The sequence below is a fragment of the Sycon ciliatum genome, chromosome 6, assembly GCF_964019385.1.
Source record: "Sycon ciliatum chromosome 6, ocSycCili1.1, whole genome shotgun sequence".
Classification (NCBI taxonomy): Eukaryota; Metazoa; Porifera; class Calcarea; order Leucosolenida; family Sycettidae; genus Sycon; species Sycon ciliatum.
In genome coordinates, this window is record NC_088648.1 from 30,680,449 (window position 1) to 30,699,039 (window position 18,591).

The 18,591-nt window shown below is 48.7% G+C and overlaps 2 protein-coding genes across 2 annotated transcripts; one reads left to right on the forward strand and one right to left on the reverse strand.

Annotated features, from left to right (window-relative positions):
• Positions 1–272: 272 nt before the first annotated feature.
• LOC135819885 (uncharacterized) lies at positions 273–8,179 on the reverse strand. The gene is made up of 2 exons (XM_065333185.1): positions 6,259–8,179; positions 273–1,483 (listed from the first exon to the last, which is right to left on the reverse strand). Exons 1-2 carry the CDS (start codon positions 7,099–7,101, stop codon positions 1,271–1,273), a joined length of 1,056 nt encoding a protein of 351 aa, XP_065189257.1. The 5' UTR covers positions 7,102–8,179; the 3' UTR covers positions 273–1,270.
• A 4,534-nt stretch (positions 8,180–12,713) lies between these two features.
• On the forward strand, positions 12,714–18,231 carry LOC135819886 (uncharacterized). The gene is made up of 3 exons (XM_065333186.1): positions 12,714–14,317; positions 15,177–15,377; positions 16,444–18,231. Exons 1-3 carry the CDS (start codon positions 13,595–13,597, stop codon positions 17,281–17,283), a joined length of 1,764 nt encoding a protein of 587 aa, XP_065189258.1. The 5' UTR covers positions 12,714–13,594; the 3' UTR covers positions 17,284–18,231.
• The last annotated feature ends 360 nt before the right edge of the window (positions 18,232–18,591 follow it).

The window sequence follows — 18,591 nt, forward strand, 5'->3', positions numbered from 1 at the left end:
TAGTTTCATGTCCATAAGAAATCATCCGACAGCTACATGTGATAGCTCTATTCGAATGAATATTGAGCACTCTACCCAGGCGGAGGACTCTCATTTGTACTGCCATACTGGTCCTAAGGGCACGGCGCCATGTCAGATTGTGAGTGACAACGGTTAATGCTATTATGTGTATGTGTTCACAACACCAAGTAAAGCGGGTAACACAGCCTACAAACAGCGAGGCCGCATCAAAAGAGGAATGGCAATAGGCACGCACACAGAAACGAGAGAAAGAGAAACGGTGAGAGGGATGGTCACTGGTATGCAAGAAAAAAGAGAGTTGAGAAGTAGCTGGGCCCAGACTGATAAATTATAATGTTCACGTCCAATCAAAACGAATGGACATTAACTTCATGCACAGTTCTATACTTACTAGCCACCCCTTCATAACTGTGATATCAAGCAACCAAAATTGGTCGGACAGGTAAGTTGGAAATGGCGAAATTTTGACGACATTACGGAACACAAGCGGTAGAGAAAACCACAAAAAAATAATTGTAGGATCTGATGATAAAATCTTTGTGAATGTATTCGGTGACAGAGTCTCCTGGTTACGCGTATGTTATCTATAAAACAGAGAGGTTCCAGGCTGTCCAACAGTGCTCCATACCGAAAGGCAGAGCTGGTTCAAATAAACAAAAAGATGATGAAAAAGTGTCTTACTCCGAGTCTTATGCACAAGGCGATCATCAGAAAATATGTTATCTATTGTATTGAGGCCCAGTTGTAACGGAAATGCATTGGTCATAATTCGAAGCAGTTTAAAATAATGATTAGCCACTGAAACACGCTACAAATGACAGTTGACCCTCTACTAGTGTAAGTTAATATTGAGTTGTCTGAATGGTGGGTACGTACTCGTGGGTACTTGACTTCAGCATTTTTATAAGAGTCCATTGCACTTTAGTGAAGCCAAGTGCGAGCAAGCCAGTGCGGATGTGTGAGAAAAAGATAAGGAGTTGGACTAAAGCAGAGAAGGAAGGAGGAGGAGGAGAATGCAGGCTTTTATCTTTCTTTTTTAAATAAACAAGCCTGCATTCTTCTGCTCCTCCTTCAAAGTACTGCTTATCAGATGACAAACGACCATAGTCAGTTCATCAATGATATCCTTTTAATCTACTTGCTGGTATGGGAACTCAAAGTATTCACATCGGGGAATTGTTATGTACCCGATGTCCCTCACACTGGATCATGCCGTTGCCACCAAATACTCATGATGACAACTTAACTATCATAGGTCGGACGAGAAGCTATCCTCGTCGTTGTCATGGTTGCTATCCTGCTCGTCTCCCTCTCCAAAGTAAAACGATTCATCCTGGAATGCGTCGTCAACGTCCACCTCTTCCTCCTCCTCCTCCTCCAGCTCCTGCTTCAGTGACTTCACGCTGCCCAACATGGTAGACATTTGCTGTGCGAGAAGCTGATTCGTCTCGTGGATTTCTTGCTGCACAGCGAGGAAAGGGAAGACAGATAAAGCATCTAGAATTGTTATCACAAAAATGCATCTAATTATATGGTGAAGACCAAAGGTTTAGAAGTTATCTGTACGTGTGCTTGTCCAACACTAATACAAGTATAGGCATTATCGGTGAGTCAAAACATGCAACACTTTCTCCAGGGTGTCTACAGTGAAGTCTGCACACCTAACCCTGATGAAAGTGTTTTGCTTGTTTTCGTCCTGAGCTAGCTCACCTCCCCCCCCCCCCCCTCTGGAAATATCAACTTAGAACCATCCGCGTTGGAAGGCTGGTGGTTTGGGAATCCGAGACATGATAGAGGTCAATGTCATGTGGTTGAATATCAGTACCGCATCAGTCATAAGTTATGACTCGTTACCTTGCTAACTGTGGTCACTTTGTTGCTGTCTGATGATCTCCCTTTGGCGTGAATGTCGGAGGCACCGGTGCTTGTACAACAGAATGATACCTCTTTACTTGCAACAGGAATAGAACCAAGCCTCTTGTACGCGCAAAATACACACAAGCGCAACCTCAACAGGAAGAAAATGAGCTAAAATGGCTGTGAACACAGTCTAATACGGAGGGAGCTAAAATGGCTGTGAAAACAAATACCTCTTTCCATTCTGTACAAAGTGCGTTCAGTACATTGGAATGTCTATTAGTGAGTGTCGTAATGTTACGTAGCCCCTGCCACTAATTTCCCCTACTCTCTTCTGTCTCTTTCCCCTTCGCAATAGTAATTCACAGGTTGGGTTGGGTTTGACTTACAAAAACAATTTTTAAGATCGACTACACATACATGTGTACACCTGAAGAAGAGGAAAGCCCCTGGACTTGATGGGATCGTGGCGGAACTGATTCAGCATGCATCCTCAGTTTGTGTTCTATTCCTACATAAACTTTGTTTGGAGATTTGGAAAACAGGGAGATGGCCAAAAGCATGGAAACGTCAAGAAATCGTCATGCTACCCAAAGCTGGATCAGCTAAGGAGTGTTCCAACTATCGGACCATTGCTTTGATGTCACATGCAAGCAAGATCCTTCTGACAATAATCTTGAATCGTATGAAAAAGAAGATAGAGGCTGAGTTACCAGATGAGCAGGCTGCTTTTCGAGCTGGTCGCAGTACTGTAGATATGCTCTGTGTTCTGCAAATCATTATCGAAAAATCTCTTGAATGTTTTTATCGATTATCGTAAAGCCTTTGACACAGTTAACCACTCACATCTTTTCGGTTGCCTTTTGGATTTTGGTTTCCCTCGCCACATAGTTTGTTTGCTTCAGAATCTTTACACAGGGATGAGCGGAGTTATCAGATGGAATGGCTCGCATTCGCCGGAGTTCGCCATCAAGAAGGGTGTTCGGCAGGGCTATATTTTGTCCCCACATCTATTATTTTAGCCTGTACACTGAGAGTGTTATGCGTGTTGCTGATATGGACAGTATCGGTGTGAGAATCGGAGGACGCCGGCTGTCGAACCTACGATATGCAGATGACACGGGATTGTGTGCACATCCATCAGAAGTGTCTAGCCTCACCAATGCTGTTAATGACGCTGGAAGAGAGAAAGGCCTGTCACTGAATCTGTCCAAAACCAAGATCATGCATATCGGAACCTGTACTGCTGGTGCAAACGATACTGCTCCAACGCGCCTTGTGGTCGACGGAGAACGAATTGCAGAGGTGAGCAGTTTCAGGTATCTGGGATCCTGGAAGACAACAAACGGTGATTGCAGCCTCGATATTCGGTCAAGAATTGCCATGGCGAAAGAGCGTATGCTGCAGTTAATTGACATCTGGAAAGACCACATCTCCAGACAGCTGAAAATCCGGATAATGCATGCCTTAGTGTGGTCTGTCCTGCTGTATGGAGCTGAGAGTTGGACTCTGCGGAAGACAGATGAACGACGAATACAGGCAGCAGAAATGTGGTTCTACCGACGTCTGCTCAGAGTATCCTGGATGGAGAAGCGCACAAATGACAGTATCCTGGTGGAGCTGGGAGTACAGAGACAGCTGCTAGCCAGGGTCAAGATACGCAAACTGACCTATTTCGGGCACACATGCCGCCCATCTGGCTGCGAGCTTGTACGTGACGTGATGTTTGGTGTCGTGGATGGTAAGAGAAAGCGTGGTCGTCCGAAGATTTCCTTTGCTGACAACATCGTTTTGTGGACTGGTATGTCTCTGCATGAGAATTGCCTGTTGGCATCTGACAGAGATGCCTGGCAGTCGCACTGTGCATCTACTGCTTGCACAGCTGCATAATGCCGTTTATTATTATTTTTTAAATTTTACTTTTATTATTTTTCGGCAACGCAGATGATGATGATGATGATGATGATGACACATACATGTAGATGTAGACACAAGAGTACGTAAGCTTGGCGTTTACATGTAGGTACTCCGAGTAGAAGTAACATGTAGTTGAGTAACATTTGGAATTTTGGATGGAAACTGTACTGTACTGTAGCTCCCAGGACCAGCACGAGTACAATTATTAATAATGTCTGGTCTGCCTGGTCTGCATTCTGTCTTTACCGGTATTTGCCACAAGCCCGGTAATCAATACCAGATCCTACTTCCTCAATTACCTCAAGTCACTCTCCTATCCTCCGGAGTGTCCGGTATTTACTTCTGGTGATCTGATTGCGAACACCGAGTCACCACAGTTCTGCATGCGATTTTCTCTTCCAGCTTGTGTGTAATCATAATGAAAGCTCTCTGCCTGTGCCCAGCATCATCCATTGTGAAATGCAATGAAAGACGACATAAGTAGCGCTGGACAATACGGACAATACAGTCCGGTGTAATTGTCAGTGTGCAGGCGAAGATTGCCTCGTGTCCTGTTCATTGTCTCTACACTGGACGAGCTGCTGGGACCAAGGAACTCAGACATGAATCAAATCGTTTGCACGATTGCACAGCACAGCATAATTACAGCAACGATCACCGGTATGTCAACTAAGATAATCACAAGTAGTGGAGTACATGATTGTACTGCACAATTATTACAGTGCAGGACTGGTGACTACTTTGTAGGCTGTCTTAGCTGATGGGATGATCGTTGTTCTGGCAACACAAACCAAGCCATGAGAGAATCGATTGTTATCTCTACAGCTAGTAATATATAATATATATATATATATATAGCTAGTTGCTGGATGTATCCATTCCTTGTATTGTCCGTTCGCCACGTTCTTCACCTTTCTATCTTTTGGCCACTACACTGACAAGAACGCTGAAGTGATGCATAGCCCGAGGACGATAGATCAACAGGGCATTGAATTTGCACAACAAGGAAAACTCACCAGGACACTGGCAGCTAACAAAATCAGAACCGAGTGAGTAGTGACACGAGATGCGCTGGATTATAGAATGCAGGTTTGCTGAGATGCTGAGAACCGCAATCAAATCATGGACAGTTCTACTGAATATTATTATATTTATTTCTACTGACAGTTACTGAGTAGTGATACAATGGCTGCTTGCATGCGTCAGAGCCCAGAGCCCAGATCCGGAGAAGAAGCAGGATGCTTTTGTCTGTTCGCAGAGTGATGGTAGCCTGGATACAGACTCATGTCCCTGCATGCCAGTCGTGGTCTAGCTAAATGTACATGTACATGTACATGTACCTGCAGATGCTGACCCATACATCAACTTCATCACCCTCTTCACTTGATACTCATCGGCCGCTTGCTGACACCATGGACACCGGTTGATGAAAACCATGTGCTTCAAAAGACATGCACGATGCAATCGTTTTGTTGTTTACAGTCAACTTCGCTAATAACGACTGCGGATATAACGACAATTCGCGAATAACGACAGAATTTCCATGCCCAGAGCAAAGTCCCATCCCACTGTAATACATATAATGGGACTTCGGGTATAACGACACTTTGCGAATAAGGACACCGTTTTGATGCTCCGCCGAGTGTCGTTATAAGCGAAGTTGACTGTACATCAACAGGACTTGTACTTCATGAGCATTGTAGTTTTCAGCGGTGCACAGCAACAACTTTACTTACATGTATTTTGAAAAGTAAAGTTCTTACACCCGCGTAATCATCGCCTATACAATTGTGTACAGTCATGCCACGGTGACTTTACCTACATGGATTGCACTTCGAAGTACATGTATTACCGAGAGTACATAACCCTATTCTATTTTTTAATTGTTGCTCACAATCTCCTGCACCCATTCAGTTGCTGCGTGGTTTCCGTCGGAATTCTTGGAACTGGCTCCTTTCTCATGGCTCCTTTCTCACGGCTCGTGGTTCCTTTCTCATGGCTTTTTCCGACAATGGAGAATTTAGACATTGACTGTTGAACTTGTAAGGCTAGTGACGTACCGGTAGATGTAATACATAGCATACATGGCATGCATGTACAGGAAGTGACCCCAGATGGACCGGTCCTGCTGTTTCACATCACACAGAACCGGATAAAACGTTCAGGAGACTTTATTTTTTTATTTTTTTACAGGATAACCACAAACCATCATGGTGCAAACGCCGGCAAAAACGCACAGAGATGCACATAGGGATGGCAGCCGAAGCAGTGGAGGCGGGGCAAGAGCAGCTAAACCGATCGGGAGTTCTCGGTTTCAGCACTGCTCATGCGCCACTGTGTTCAACTAGTGCATATGCGTTTCCCCACAAGAGTGTCACAATCTGACTGCAGTAGTGCAGAGGCGACACAACCAGGGTCCTAAAACCTCAATGCATTGTACAAAGGACGATTTATAGTTCTTACCATTTGCTCTCGAACCCAGCTCATGGCTTTCGTTACGTTCTGGCGACGTTCCAGATCCAGCGAGAGACGGTGCTGCGACTGTGACTGTGTCAGACGCGATGTAGCGTAGTTCCGGCGACTGACACGTACTGACACGTTGCTGGACGTGTCTGGATCGTTTTCACGCGTTTGATCTGCCGAAGTCGCCCTCACGTGACATGGTGGTTCCATCACCATTCCACTGTCGTTGTCTTTGAGGTTGTTGAAACTGGTACAGCGGACAAGGCACTCCTCCGAAGCACTGCGCGCGGAGCTGAGCGACCAGAAACTGGAGAACCTAGCCTTTCGTCCCAATGGCGTCCAAGACACGTTACTACGCGTATCCTCCGGCTGCCGCTGTTGGACCAGTGGGGGCTTCTCCGACAACGGAGAGGTCAGACATTGAGTCGAGGCAAACCGCTCTCGCGGCTTTCGGCATTCGACGGTGCTTGCGGCGGGCCAATCCAAACTATCCCGTCCATCGTCTATGGACATTGGTGATACTGCAATGGAGGTGTGTAGGTCTCTCGTACTCTCAACGTGCCATGATGATCGCCTATCATCAACAGAACAGCTGCTGGCTAGTCTTCGTGGTATTACTCCCACTGCTGGCGCTGGTTGAGTTGTTGGTGATGTTGCAACTATGCTAGTTGTTCGCTCTTGGGTCACTTGGGCTAGGCGTCGGTCGTGGAGGCGACGCACCGCACGGCTGTAGCGGATCAGGGAGTCCTTATCCTGTGGCACGCAGGAACCTCGGCAGTTACTTCGGCCATTGCCGGCAAGGCTGGACTGACGCTGCAGTGGCAATGAACCTGAAACGGACATTATGTTTGCTGCTAGCAAGAACTGTCAGAGGTACTGCTAGTTGTCTGGGGGTTCTTGTGAGATTCAGCTTGTGGTTGGAATAATCGGGGCAGCAGCGAGAGAAATACCCAGACTATCCTTGCTTGTTTCCTCACTAGCGCTCACGAAACACTAATCAATTCACGTCCTAAATTGCAGTTTATCTCTCACTTGCTCGTTGCTGCTACGAACTGCTGCGGCGAGTACCCTGGATTGCATGCCCCAAGCACCAGCAGCAGAATAAACACGCACTCCCCGCAGAATTGAGTCTCTTCTCCCACGTCACCCGTGGCCGTTGCGTCCTTCTCGGAGATTTTAGCACCCACCGGATTGCACAGCTGACGGGCGCTAGTTCGGGCACACAGATCGATCTGCTACTTCGGGAACGCGCTGCAGTTTACTAACTGCGAGCCCACGACACATTCACGTTATTGCTTTGTGTCCAGGGCGAATGTGCTCGTGGCGCATTCCCTGTTTGCAACTTCGGCAATGCGAACTGCTACAGAAGTGTACTCTGCACCCGTGGCTGCCACACGTACTTGACGCGACTGCCTACAGCTAGCCAAGCCAATATCAACTAACAAGCGAGCATTCATGCCGTTCTTGTCGGAAGTAGCGGACACTTCGACGTACTGATCTCTGCTTGCAACGGTCCTCAACGGGTTCTGGTCGCGAACACCAACAACTGTGCATTAAAGATCAATCAATACATTCCGATTGACTTGGAATCTATTGTTCGGAGTTGGGAACGCCGTAGATCTACGTGCCTGAGAGACTACACGATAATAGTGCACGGGTAGGAAGGCTAGGAACTGGTCGAATGCAATACTAGTGCGCTAATCTATTTTCGGGTCAACCTGCAGGTGCAGGGGAACACTAAACGTTTCCGAGGCTGGATGGCATTGGCGTGTGTGTTTTCCAGCACGCTCATGCTCTCTAACCCCTACTGGAACTCTTCTTCCTGTGCGTGCATCCTTGAACTAGGAAATTATCAAGTCGCAATCGGTATTAATAAGAGGCGGAAAGCTGAACTGCAGCCACATCCTTCAGGGATTGGGACTTTTCACGTAGTGGCAGAACAAATCAGACCTCCTGGTACTAGTTTAGTGACAACACCCTCCTCTCCGAGTCTCCTGACCACGTCTGTGCATAACCTGCTTGCAGGTGAGAATCCCTCTGATGAGCGATGCCCTGATCTTGTAGCCTGTACTGCACACTGTGCTTGGGGGACGACAGCAGACTGATGTCCAATGTACATCACAAAATGCATACACGATCATGCTGCGAGATAACTGAATTTACTACGACTGTCAAGTGCAATGTCGGTAATACCACTTCGGTATAAAGTTTCCCTGAGCTGAAGACGACGTGCAGCGAACGGTGCGCCTGCCTTCGATCAGTGCATGATTGAAGTGGGTTTAAGAGCGCGCAGATTTCGGCACGACTCCGACTCGCACTGGTTGATGTAAAGAGCTTCGTCACCATTACGTCATTATAGTGCATCCATTCCGCGGCCATGCATTGCCCTTTATGCAGTGAACCACGGCCTAGCCATAGTACCCAGGTAATCTGGTGGGTCGTCCAACCTTGTGCCTTGCGCTGTGGAATACAATTATTCGTAGTGGAAAAAGGTGCTAGAAGTAAGACGACACTCGCTCTGTCTCTGTCTCTCTCTCTCTCTCTCTCTCTCTCTCTCTCTCTCTCTCTCTCTCTCTCTCTCTCTCTCTCTCTCTCTCTCTCTCTCTCTCTCTCTCTCTCTCTCTCTCTCTCTCTCTCTCTCTCTCTCTCTCTCTCTCCATTGCACATCGCGCATACACAATGTACATGTACATGTAGGCGCACTCGAGCAGTGTCGGACTGGGGCACGCGCATAGCACACCGAGAAACAAATGGTGGCAGTTTTGCAAGAGATCGTCCACTACTGCTACAACTTACAAGTCCAAGTGACTGACACGGTGGAAGGGGCTCTCAGAGTTGAGCTCATTTACGTTTGACCACCTGTTCTAACATATGCCACGCAAGGTTACCTGTCACACAGCCATGGCCTGAGCGCGGGACAAATCACCCTGGGAGAAAGAACAACAGTTACCTTCATTAGTCTTTACTTATGCCGAACCAGGGGGTCCTGTTGTACTGAGTCTTTAACTCCCTGTACCGAACCCTAGTCTAGCTCGTACACATAACGTTGCACACAGGAAAACATATACGCACACGCGCACACGCACACACACACACACACACATACACACACATACACTCACACACACACGGGTCTATGACTGGTATCTCTCAAGAATACTTTCGGTATCTGCCATGTTTGACCTGAGAAAAACATGGCAAGAGATAGAGAAACAGGAATGTTAAGCGCGTGTCCAAGTGCAGACACTAGCGATGCAGTGTTCGGCAAATCCTCAGCCATTGTCGAATAGTAAACGCTCGTGGACCGTGCATGCCCCATGCTAGGAAACTAATTTGCAGAACTGAAATGTTTGCTCCGTTAGACAATTTCACACTGACGTTCCGATCGACGCACACAATCACAGCTCGAATCGCCTTCATGCGGGTTATGATAATGCCCGACGTTCTCTATGGTTATAACATGGAAACATGTGGGCACAAGTTATGCGATCGAGTCCATCAACTAAACCAGACGTTGAACAGTCAAACGTGCACGATCTAGCACACAACTGACAAGGAGTACTGAGACAAAATCAAATCTAGTTTAGTTGGTGGACTCGATCGCAGAACTTGTGCCCATTTCTTTCAATGTTTCAATTTTTTTCCTTGGCTCACCATCTGAGTTCTCTATGGTTCGATCAGCTTATCTCCTCACTGACTGCCTAGCAAAATGAACGCCAACAGAAGCTGCCAAACCGCGCTGCCCGAGTGGCCGTGCGGTACGCGGTGTTTGGCCAACCACCTAGTGCTTCCGCTCAGCCACACCTGCTCCGGATATGGACCTGTTCCGGATTGAGTTGCATCACCAGAACGCCCTCACACCCAGGGTGTGGGGAGTTGCACCTATGGAACTAACGTGTTACTTTGGAAGGGCAGGCCCACCATTGTGTGCCCTAGTATCTCCCTCAAGCCAAAGTCGATCACAACCCGCTGGCACAGCGCCAGATCAACGTTGGCCTCATCCTATGTTCCGTTGCATCCACAATATTTGCAGTTCACTCCTCTCTGACATGTTCTCCCTTCGCCCTGACTGCACTCACACAGATAGTCACCCGCGGCCAAGTCAATAATTCCCTTTCTTTACCCATTGTGCAAACTCAAGCTGGATACAAATCTAATTTATTCCTTGGTGCTGACCGCTGCGCTTCCCGAATCCCTTCGCACAAATCACATCCCCAATTCATTTCGCCAGGAACTTAACCCATTCATTCGTATTGGGCACCCTGTAAGAAGACCCTAGGGTCTGTTGAGAATGCTCAAGTAAAATAATAAAATACAAAAATAATACAATACAATAGAAATCCCTCGCGCAAGGAGTCGTTTGGCTCGGCAAACCGGCCAGAAAGGACCACTCACTCCCCGCTGGCTACACCGCGTTTCAGGGAATTCAACCCTCATCAGTCGAGCTTGAGTAGGCTGAGCTGAGGAAGGTTGTGCCAGGTTGTGCCTGAAGAGCACCACTTACATGTACAGGTGCATGACTGTATTGTAGTGGTCCGTCCAAGTCCAAACATTACCACTCAGGGATACAAACTTACAGAGACGCTCCGTTTCCAGCGTGATAAATACTAGCACCTCATGAACATCAGATTGCAGCGTGAGTCAGTGTCGCTAATGCCGGAAAGGTAGAACAGGCGTTGAGGACCCTTGGCCTTGGTGATTCCCAACGCTGTCGCCTCCAAACCTAGTCCGTAGAGAGGTTCTGCAAAACGAAAATGCGTAGGAACTTTCGCTCTACGTCACGAAGTGAGAAACTTCGCACGAACTTTCGCAACTTTGGACGCGAAACTTGCAGGGAACGCGAAATGAACTTTCGTAGGAAGTTTCGTGAGATTGGGTCATGTCGTACGTGCACTTGGCGCGTGCAAACTACGAAAATGTGCAGAACACAAAGTTCGTGCGAAAATTCGTACACATTTTCGCAAGGCCTGTCGCGAAACTTCGTTCGAATTTTCGTTGTGCAGAACCTCTCTCGTATTGCCTGGAATTCGATACCCATATTTCAATGGGCGCACAAGTCAAGTTCCTTAATCGTTTCAGAATTTGTAGCATGTTCAATACTGCTAGCAATTGAATGTGAGAGTTCGCTAAGCGTTTCTATCTCTCCAACTCTTCCCATACTTATCGAAAAATGACAAAATTGTTGCCCTCGTAGCGAATGAAAATGAAACATGGCTTCAACATCAAATCGCAACTATGATAACACAAGTTAGCGTCGCTCTCAGTCTAGATTTCCTTTCCTTCTCTCTCTGTCTCCCTCTCTGTCTCTGTCTTTAAGTCGGTCGGTCGGTCTGTCTTTCTGTTTGTCTGTCTGTCTGTTTGTCTGTCTGTCCGTTTGTCTGTCCGTCTGTCTCCCTCTCTAACTCGCTCTCTCACACTCTCTCTGTCTCACTATCTCTGATTCTCTGATTCTCTCTCTCTTTATTTCTCATTTTTCTCCATCTATCTATCTTCCTCGCCCTCTTCCTCTGATACCCTTGATTAGCCTTTGGGGGGGGGGGGGGGTTCACATCTTCCAGTTTCAACTACTCCGTGCTCATCAGTTCACACTGTTCCGTGCGTGAAGGTTTTCATCCCGACCATACACGATACTGAGTAGCCAGGGTGGGCTGATCCACTTCCCATGTACTACCGATACCGGTGGAAAGCAATCAACTTAACTCATTACCTGTGTTCCAGTACTCTCTCCAGTCAAGTCCTGGATTGAGACGCCGAGCAGATGGGCATGCCTGTCCCTTGCTCATACCAAGGCTCAGCCAGTGCCACAACCACCACACCCCGGTAGACGCCCTGACCCGAGACTCGCGAACACAACAAGTGCAGACTGACTACTAATGCTATCAGCATGGAGTGCAGAGTACCTTGCCCGGAGCTCCCTACTCTGCATGCATATTGTCAAGAGAGCAAATCCACTTCTTTTGGTAATATTGTGACTTCATCCTGCAATTCACTCAAGAGTGCGACGTTTCTAAACACTTGGTATCTAAACCTACGCGCACTCCTGCTCTTGTCATGTCAAGGTCTTCTAACTCCATTATAATTGTAAGACTTGACTTGTCACATATCGATCATGACAATGTCATACCATCTCCAATCACGTGGTGGCATTGTGAAGGAGAATGTGGACGCCAAGAGATCCTCGAGACCCTAGCACAAAAACCTCCTGAAATAATTTCTCAGACATCTGATACCAGGGTCCAGCACGCAGGATACCGGTACGCGGTAATACTGCGTTTACCATGAAAGGCAGGCTTTCGCTGGGCTCTACTCGTCCTCACACGCAGCGGCTGTCACTGCATTCGGACAGCGTTTTCGTCAGTCGGTAGATCCACGTGCGGGATGCGACAGCCTTATCACTATATCAGGTCAGAGGTGGGCCTCCGAAGTAGACCTACCATTGTCTACACAACTTCACAAGTCAGCTGTGTGAATGTGATTTATGCATCATGAGTGTGCCTACATCAGTACATGTCGACGAAAGAGCATTGTAAGTCTCAACAGTAGTTTGGAAGAGCTGTGCGGTATCGCCAGGAAATAAATTTGTGGGACCCGGTGATTCGAAGCGTGCTGTTGATTTCGAAGAGTTAGTTAGTTTGCTGCGGATGAGCCGCGTGCTGTGCGCTACTGTCCCAGTTGATGCTATCCCGCCAGCTCTTGTTCTCAACCACGGTCCTGGCACAGGCTGCTCCCTGATCCCTGTGTACTAGAAACAGAGCACATCCCGCAACTCGGCAACAACCATTGATGGCACCAGGCTTGTCCTTTTCGCTTGCGTGAGCTACAACCAAGACGCGACCAGAATCACGGTGGCCCGCTCCGGAACGAGCTAGCCGCAAAGCACTCTTCCTGATTGGCCAGGTGTATCTGCCAGCAGCCGAGAGGAGAGTCTGGAGCGGTACAGTGTCGGACGGTCCAATGCGATTCATTCATATCCAAGGACTCTGAATCACAACGCCTTACGAGACACCCAACGAAGAGTTCTGAGCAGGCTTTGCACACCGTTCGTCTAGTCCTGGCGGCTTAGCAGCAGAGGCGACCAGTGTGCAGTGAGGACAGCGGATGGAATTGGTCTTGGATATGAGTGCAGGCCCTAGCACCGCACCCTCTCCGGCTCTACAACCTCTGGTCGAGCGTGGTTAACAGAGTGCTGAAAGGGAGCTCATCACCAGCAGTTGTATCTCCTGCTTATAGACCTGCTGCAGCAAATACACACACGCACACGCACTCCACCCCCCCCCCCCCCACACACACACACACGCGCAGACACGTACACGAACACACGTGTGGCAGCAACACAATGTGCATAAACGCAAGCGTCGGTTCGAACGTGCTCTCGTACAGAGTGCCTGATGCGGCGCTGTACCTAGGAACGGCGGTTGCCATAGCGTCATGCCTCTGCAGCATCAGCATCATCGCCGTGCACGTTCTTCTCCGCTTTCTATCCAAGTCGGGTCCAGGCATGCAGGCGCACTCACGTATGTTTGTCGTTTTCATATCCGTATGCGACGTAGGCACGTGCGTGCTGAACAGCCTGGGATCGCTGACGTACGGCCAGCCGGGAACGCGCACGGCGTATCTCGTGTGCCAGTGGCAGGCGACGCTGGGCATCATGCTGAACATGGCATTCGTCCTGTGGGTCCTGTCTTTCGTCGTCTTCCTCTATATCATGATCCCACGCGACAAGATCAAGTCAGCCATCAAGTACCGATTGGTGTTCCACTGCATCTCCTGGGGAATCCCCATCGCCCTCGCACTGATCGTGTACTTTGTGGATGCGGTGCCGTCGGCGCCGCGGAATACGAGTGACGTTAGCCTTCAGAGCAGTGACGTGATCAATCAATACTCGCGAGCAACCGTCGGTTGGTGTTGGATAGCAGAACAACCGGCTCAGCCTAGTGGTCTGCGCTGTGACCAGGCGCGCCTGCTGTGGATGCTGGTGGCGGGCAGAGGGTGGGAGGTACTCGCCTACGTCGTCATGGGTGTGCTCGTCTTCCTGATCCGTCGCTACGTCACCACTCTGGTAAGAAGACCGTGTGTGTGCGTGTGTGTGTGTGTGTGTGTGTGTGTGTGTGTGTGTGTTTGTGTGTGTGTGTGCATGCGAGTGTGTGCACATGTGTGTATCAGCATGTATTTATCCCGCAGAGTATAAACTCCGCCGTTTCGATCTGGATCGGGGGAATTTCGGTACTGTGCCTTTTGTCATGTTGGCGTTTTCTTTGTGAGAACGTTGTGCAGCAGGGCTTCCACTTGTTCCGATTTTTGGAAGCGCCCAGATTGTTACCGGTCATCACGACAAACCAACGAAAAGGTTGCTTCACAATCTTACTTTTAAAAGGTTGTTCGTGAAAATGCCTTGGTCAGTTGTTTCCCGCTCTTCAAATCCTAGAAATGCTTGACTAGCACACCAAAATGCCCTGCAGTGACTAGCACACCAAAGTGCCCTGCACTACATGTACTGCCGGGTGCTGAAGAACGGAGTGCCGAAGAACGGAGTGCCGAAGAACGGAGTGCCGAAGAACGGAGTGCCGAAGAACGGAGTGCCGAAGAACGGAGTGCCGAAGAACGGAGTGCCGAAGAACGGAGTGCCGAAGAACGGAGTGCCGAAGAAGAAACAGGCTGGGATTTCACCAAGCACAGCATAACAATGTACACACGGTGACTCAACTGTACATAGACTGTAGAACATGTACATGAAAATAGGAACGGCCGAGGCTAGGAGGCTGCCCCCCCCCCCCCCCCACGCCGTTCTTCAGCACCCGAGAGTACTGTTGTCATGCTGTTCTTTTTGGGGTCAGTTTGGACGCTGTGTTTCTGCTCATTAGTATTGTGTTGTGGGGTTTTTTCTTCTCATTCTTTCCCCGTTCTATCTCATGTTACAGAACTCACCACTGTCCCAGCTGTATTCGCATCCCAACGGTTTGCTGATCAAGGGGACGATGAAAACGATCAGCGGCAAGGCGTACGCGCTGGTCGTCACCTTCATCTTCCTGCGCGTCTGGGGCACGATACGCGTGCTGTTCGACTACGGCGATTACTACAACGAGCATCCCACCGTCAACCTGGTCTTTGTCTATTTCCAGGTGAGATGTGTGGCTGTGCGTGGAGGTTATAATGCCGGTGCATGAGATCATCGCAATTTTAGTCGTACTTCAAAGTGCATGACTGTGTGCTTTGTATGAAGTTCATTGCATGGCAAGCAGTACTCGTTTTGTATTGATATGTGTGCGGGTAGCCAGGGCTTGTTGGCCACTTCATCCAAATGCTCATCTCAAATGATGTGGGAATTGAATAACCACTGCACTATGTACAATCCTGCTCACTGGAATCCTATTGTGTGGGTCAAGTCTGCCCCTGCACCAATGCACAAGCCCAGTGTCCACTGGCCTGCGGCCGGGCGCACAGCGCCTGATGTTGTTATACAGTCAGAACTTGCTTTTAAAATTCACCGCACACACCCGTTTTCCACAAAAATATCTGGATATTCGAGGGAGCAGGAAAACCTAGCACATATACCGTATGTATGCATGGCATATGCTGTAAATCGGTAACCAACGATTTTCTTTCGGCTGGCGAGGGATCCGGATAAAAGAGGACCGGATAAGCAAGGTCTGACTATACTTGACTCCAATAATGGGATTTCATTGAGCAGCACTGCATCTGTCATGCAGACTAGCTGATTGAGCAGCACTGCATCTGTCATGCAGACTACAATTGTAGCTGTTGATAGTGAATCAAAATGAACTGTTGATTACTAGATTGTTGATTTGTGGATGTGGGTGTAGTAGACCCTCCCATATCCAGCTACCTGCCATATCCAGCCACCTGCCATATGTGGCACCTGAAATGTCCAGGACCTGCCATATCCAGGCATCCCCGTATCCATGAACCAAGAGGTACCTTGCTGCCAGGTACGTGTACCTTCAGTCTATTATAGCCATGTTGTGTCGCTTTGTCTGTGTATCTATCCATCCGCCAGTTCTTGTTTGTGTATTCATACAATGACTGTCCATACGTGCTCCTTCTGATTGTGTGTGTGTGTGTGTGCATGCATGTACATGTACATGTACGTGTGTGTGTGTGTGTGTGTGTGTGTGTGTGTGTGTGTGTGTGTGTGTGTGTGTGTGTGTGTGTGTGTTCATTTCCCAGGCTGTCGGTGACAATGCGCAGGGCGTTGTCAATCTCATCCTCTTCGTCCTGATGGCTCCAAAGATCCGTGGCGAGCTGGCAGCGGTACTGTGCATACGCTGTCGCCACTGCTGCTGCTGTTGCTGCTACCACTGCGATGACTGGCGCTACAGACGGCAGAAGAACGTGAGCGAGGACAGCGGCGGGCTGGAGGAGAGCGCCGAGCGTCCGGCAGTCCTCAACGTAACGGTAGCGCCGAGAGACGCGTCTTTGTCAAGTCAGCTGACGACGACGCCACCGACCTCTCTAACGGTGAGTTCCGGCGGCGACCCGGACACGGCGGTGGCCAATGGCATCGCGGTGCACACACGCGTGCGCCGCCCTCACGGCCGATCCAACGCGTCCTCGTCCGACTATCGCTCCAGCGCCACCGAGCTGGAGATGACCGAGAGTCACTCGCCGCGCAGCTGGGCAGGGAAGTTGTCGCGGCCGCACAGCCGCGGCCTGGACCTGTCCCAGCGCAGCCAGGAGTCCTACCTCTCGGCCAGCTCCATAAACTCCTACCACACGGGCAGATCGAGTGTTGTGCCCGTCTCCTCCCCGATCACTGAAGACACGGAAACCGTCAGCCTGTACGTTCCCAGCAGCAGTGCATCGTCGGCGACACCGATGGCGTACGAAAGCCTCCCCGCCGCCACACTCCGGCCAACGTCACCGAAGGCGGCAGCACAACGGCCAAAGTCCCCGAAGCCGGCACCACGACCAAAGTCCCCGAAGCCAGCAGCAGCACGACCACCAATGCATGTAATGGCCAGTACAAAGACGCCGCTTCTCTCCGACACAGACGACTACCTCCCGTAGATGAATATTCGTTGCACACAGACGACCACCTCCCGTAGATGAATACTTATTTAACACAGACGACCGTGTACATGGTGAATGCTCGTTGAACACAGAAGGTTCGTTGGTGGGTTTATATTTTACTTCGCACGTTCAAACGGAGAGGACCGTGTACAGGGCGAATACTCGTTGTATAGATCAGGTTTGACACCGTATACATGAAGACCGCAATGATAATCTAAAAAAATTGCTTACTTCGTACAACACTGTTTTGCGGGGACTCTGCATTTTGGGTATTGCCGTTCAGGTCGTTTCGGTTGATGAAATATCCCTAAAAGTTTCTTTCCGATTTGTTGCTTCATGTATTTCACAGTTACACACATGATTCGGACTTTGCTTCATCCCGGATTGCATGGGTATAAGTTTCAAAGCACAGTTACTAGCCATCTTTAGAGGAAACAATCGATACCGACTGATGCTAGAAACCGTCACTATTATTTTTACAAGATAACGGATACGCTACGTAAACTAATGAATAGCCGGTAAAACAGCAATACTAGTAGTTCCAGTTGATCCTGTCTGCCTGCAGTGGATTGCAGGTGCTGGACTCTAACAGAATCTGATAACTTCTAGCACAATCATTCTGTGTACGGTATGATTAATCCTATTTTCCCTGTCCCCCTTTTTTTTTTATCAATAGAGACCCTGCCATCACATACCTGTACTTGAAGTCGTAAGATAATTATTATAGTTGTATTGTAATGTGCGTTCATGTGCATGCCCTGCTACGTTGTGGTTCTAGTGATTCAGTCTACAATCCGATTTTGCTTTTTGACGTAGAGATATAGCCGATTGCATTGCCATCAGCATATTCTAGAGGCTACTATTCTAAATTCAATAACTAGCTGTTTTTTTTATTATAGAGAAATGCATATTGACTGTGAAGAAGGGTAATCGGTAAAACATCAATACCTTGCTGGTCTGGTGAGCAAGGTAGGTCGGTCTGAGAGAGTGCACGGCACGCGTTGGGGAATTGGTAGTCGTACTACTATTACTCCCCATAACAACACAAACAACAGTGTTGATGCACATGCTTTTCAAGACCCCACCTCTCTCCCCTGTCTTTCTTGAAAAGCAGCCAGCGCTCCTGCAAACACCACCCGCATGTCTTGTTGGGAGCATGACTACCGACACCCTACAACAGTGACCAGCTCAGGACACCGAGACCAGAGTGACTGCACTGGGACCTCCAACACACCCACATACACACGCACACGCACACACACACACACACACACACACATACACACACACATACACACCGCTGTA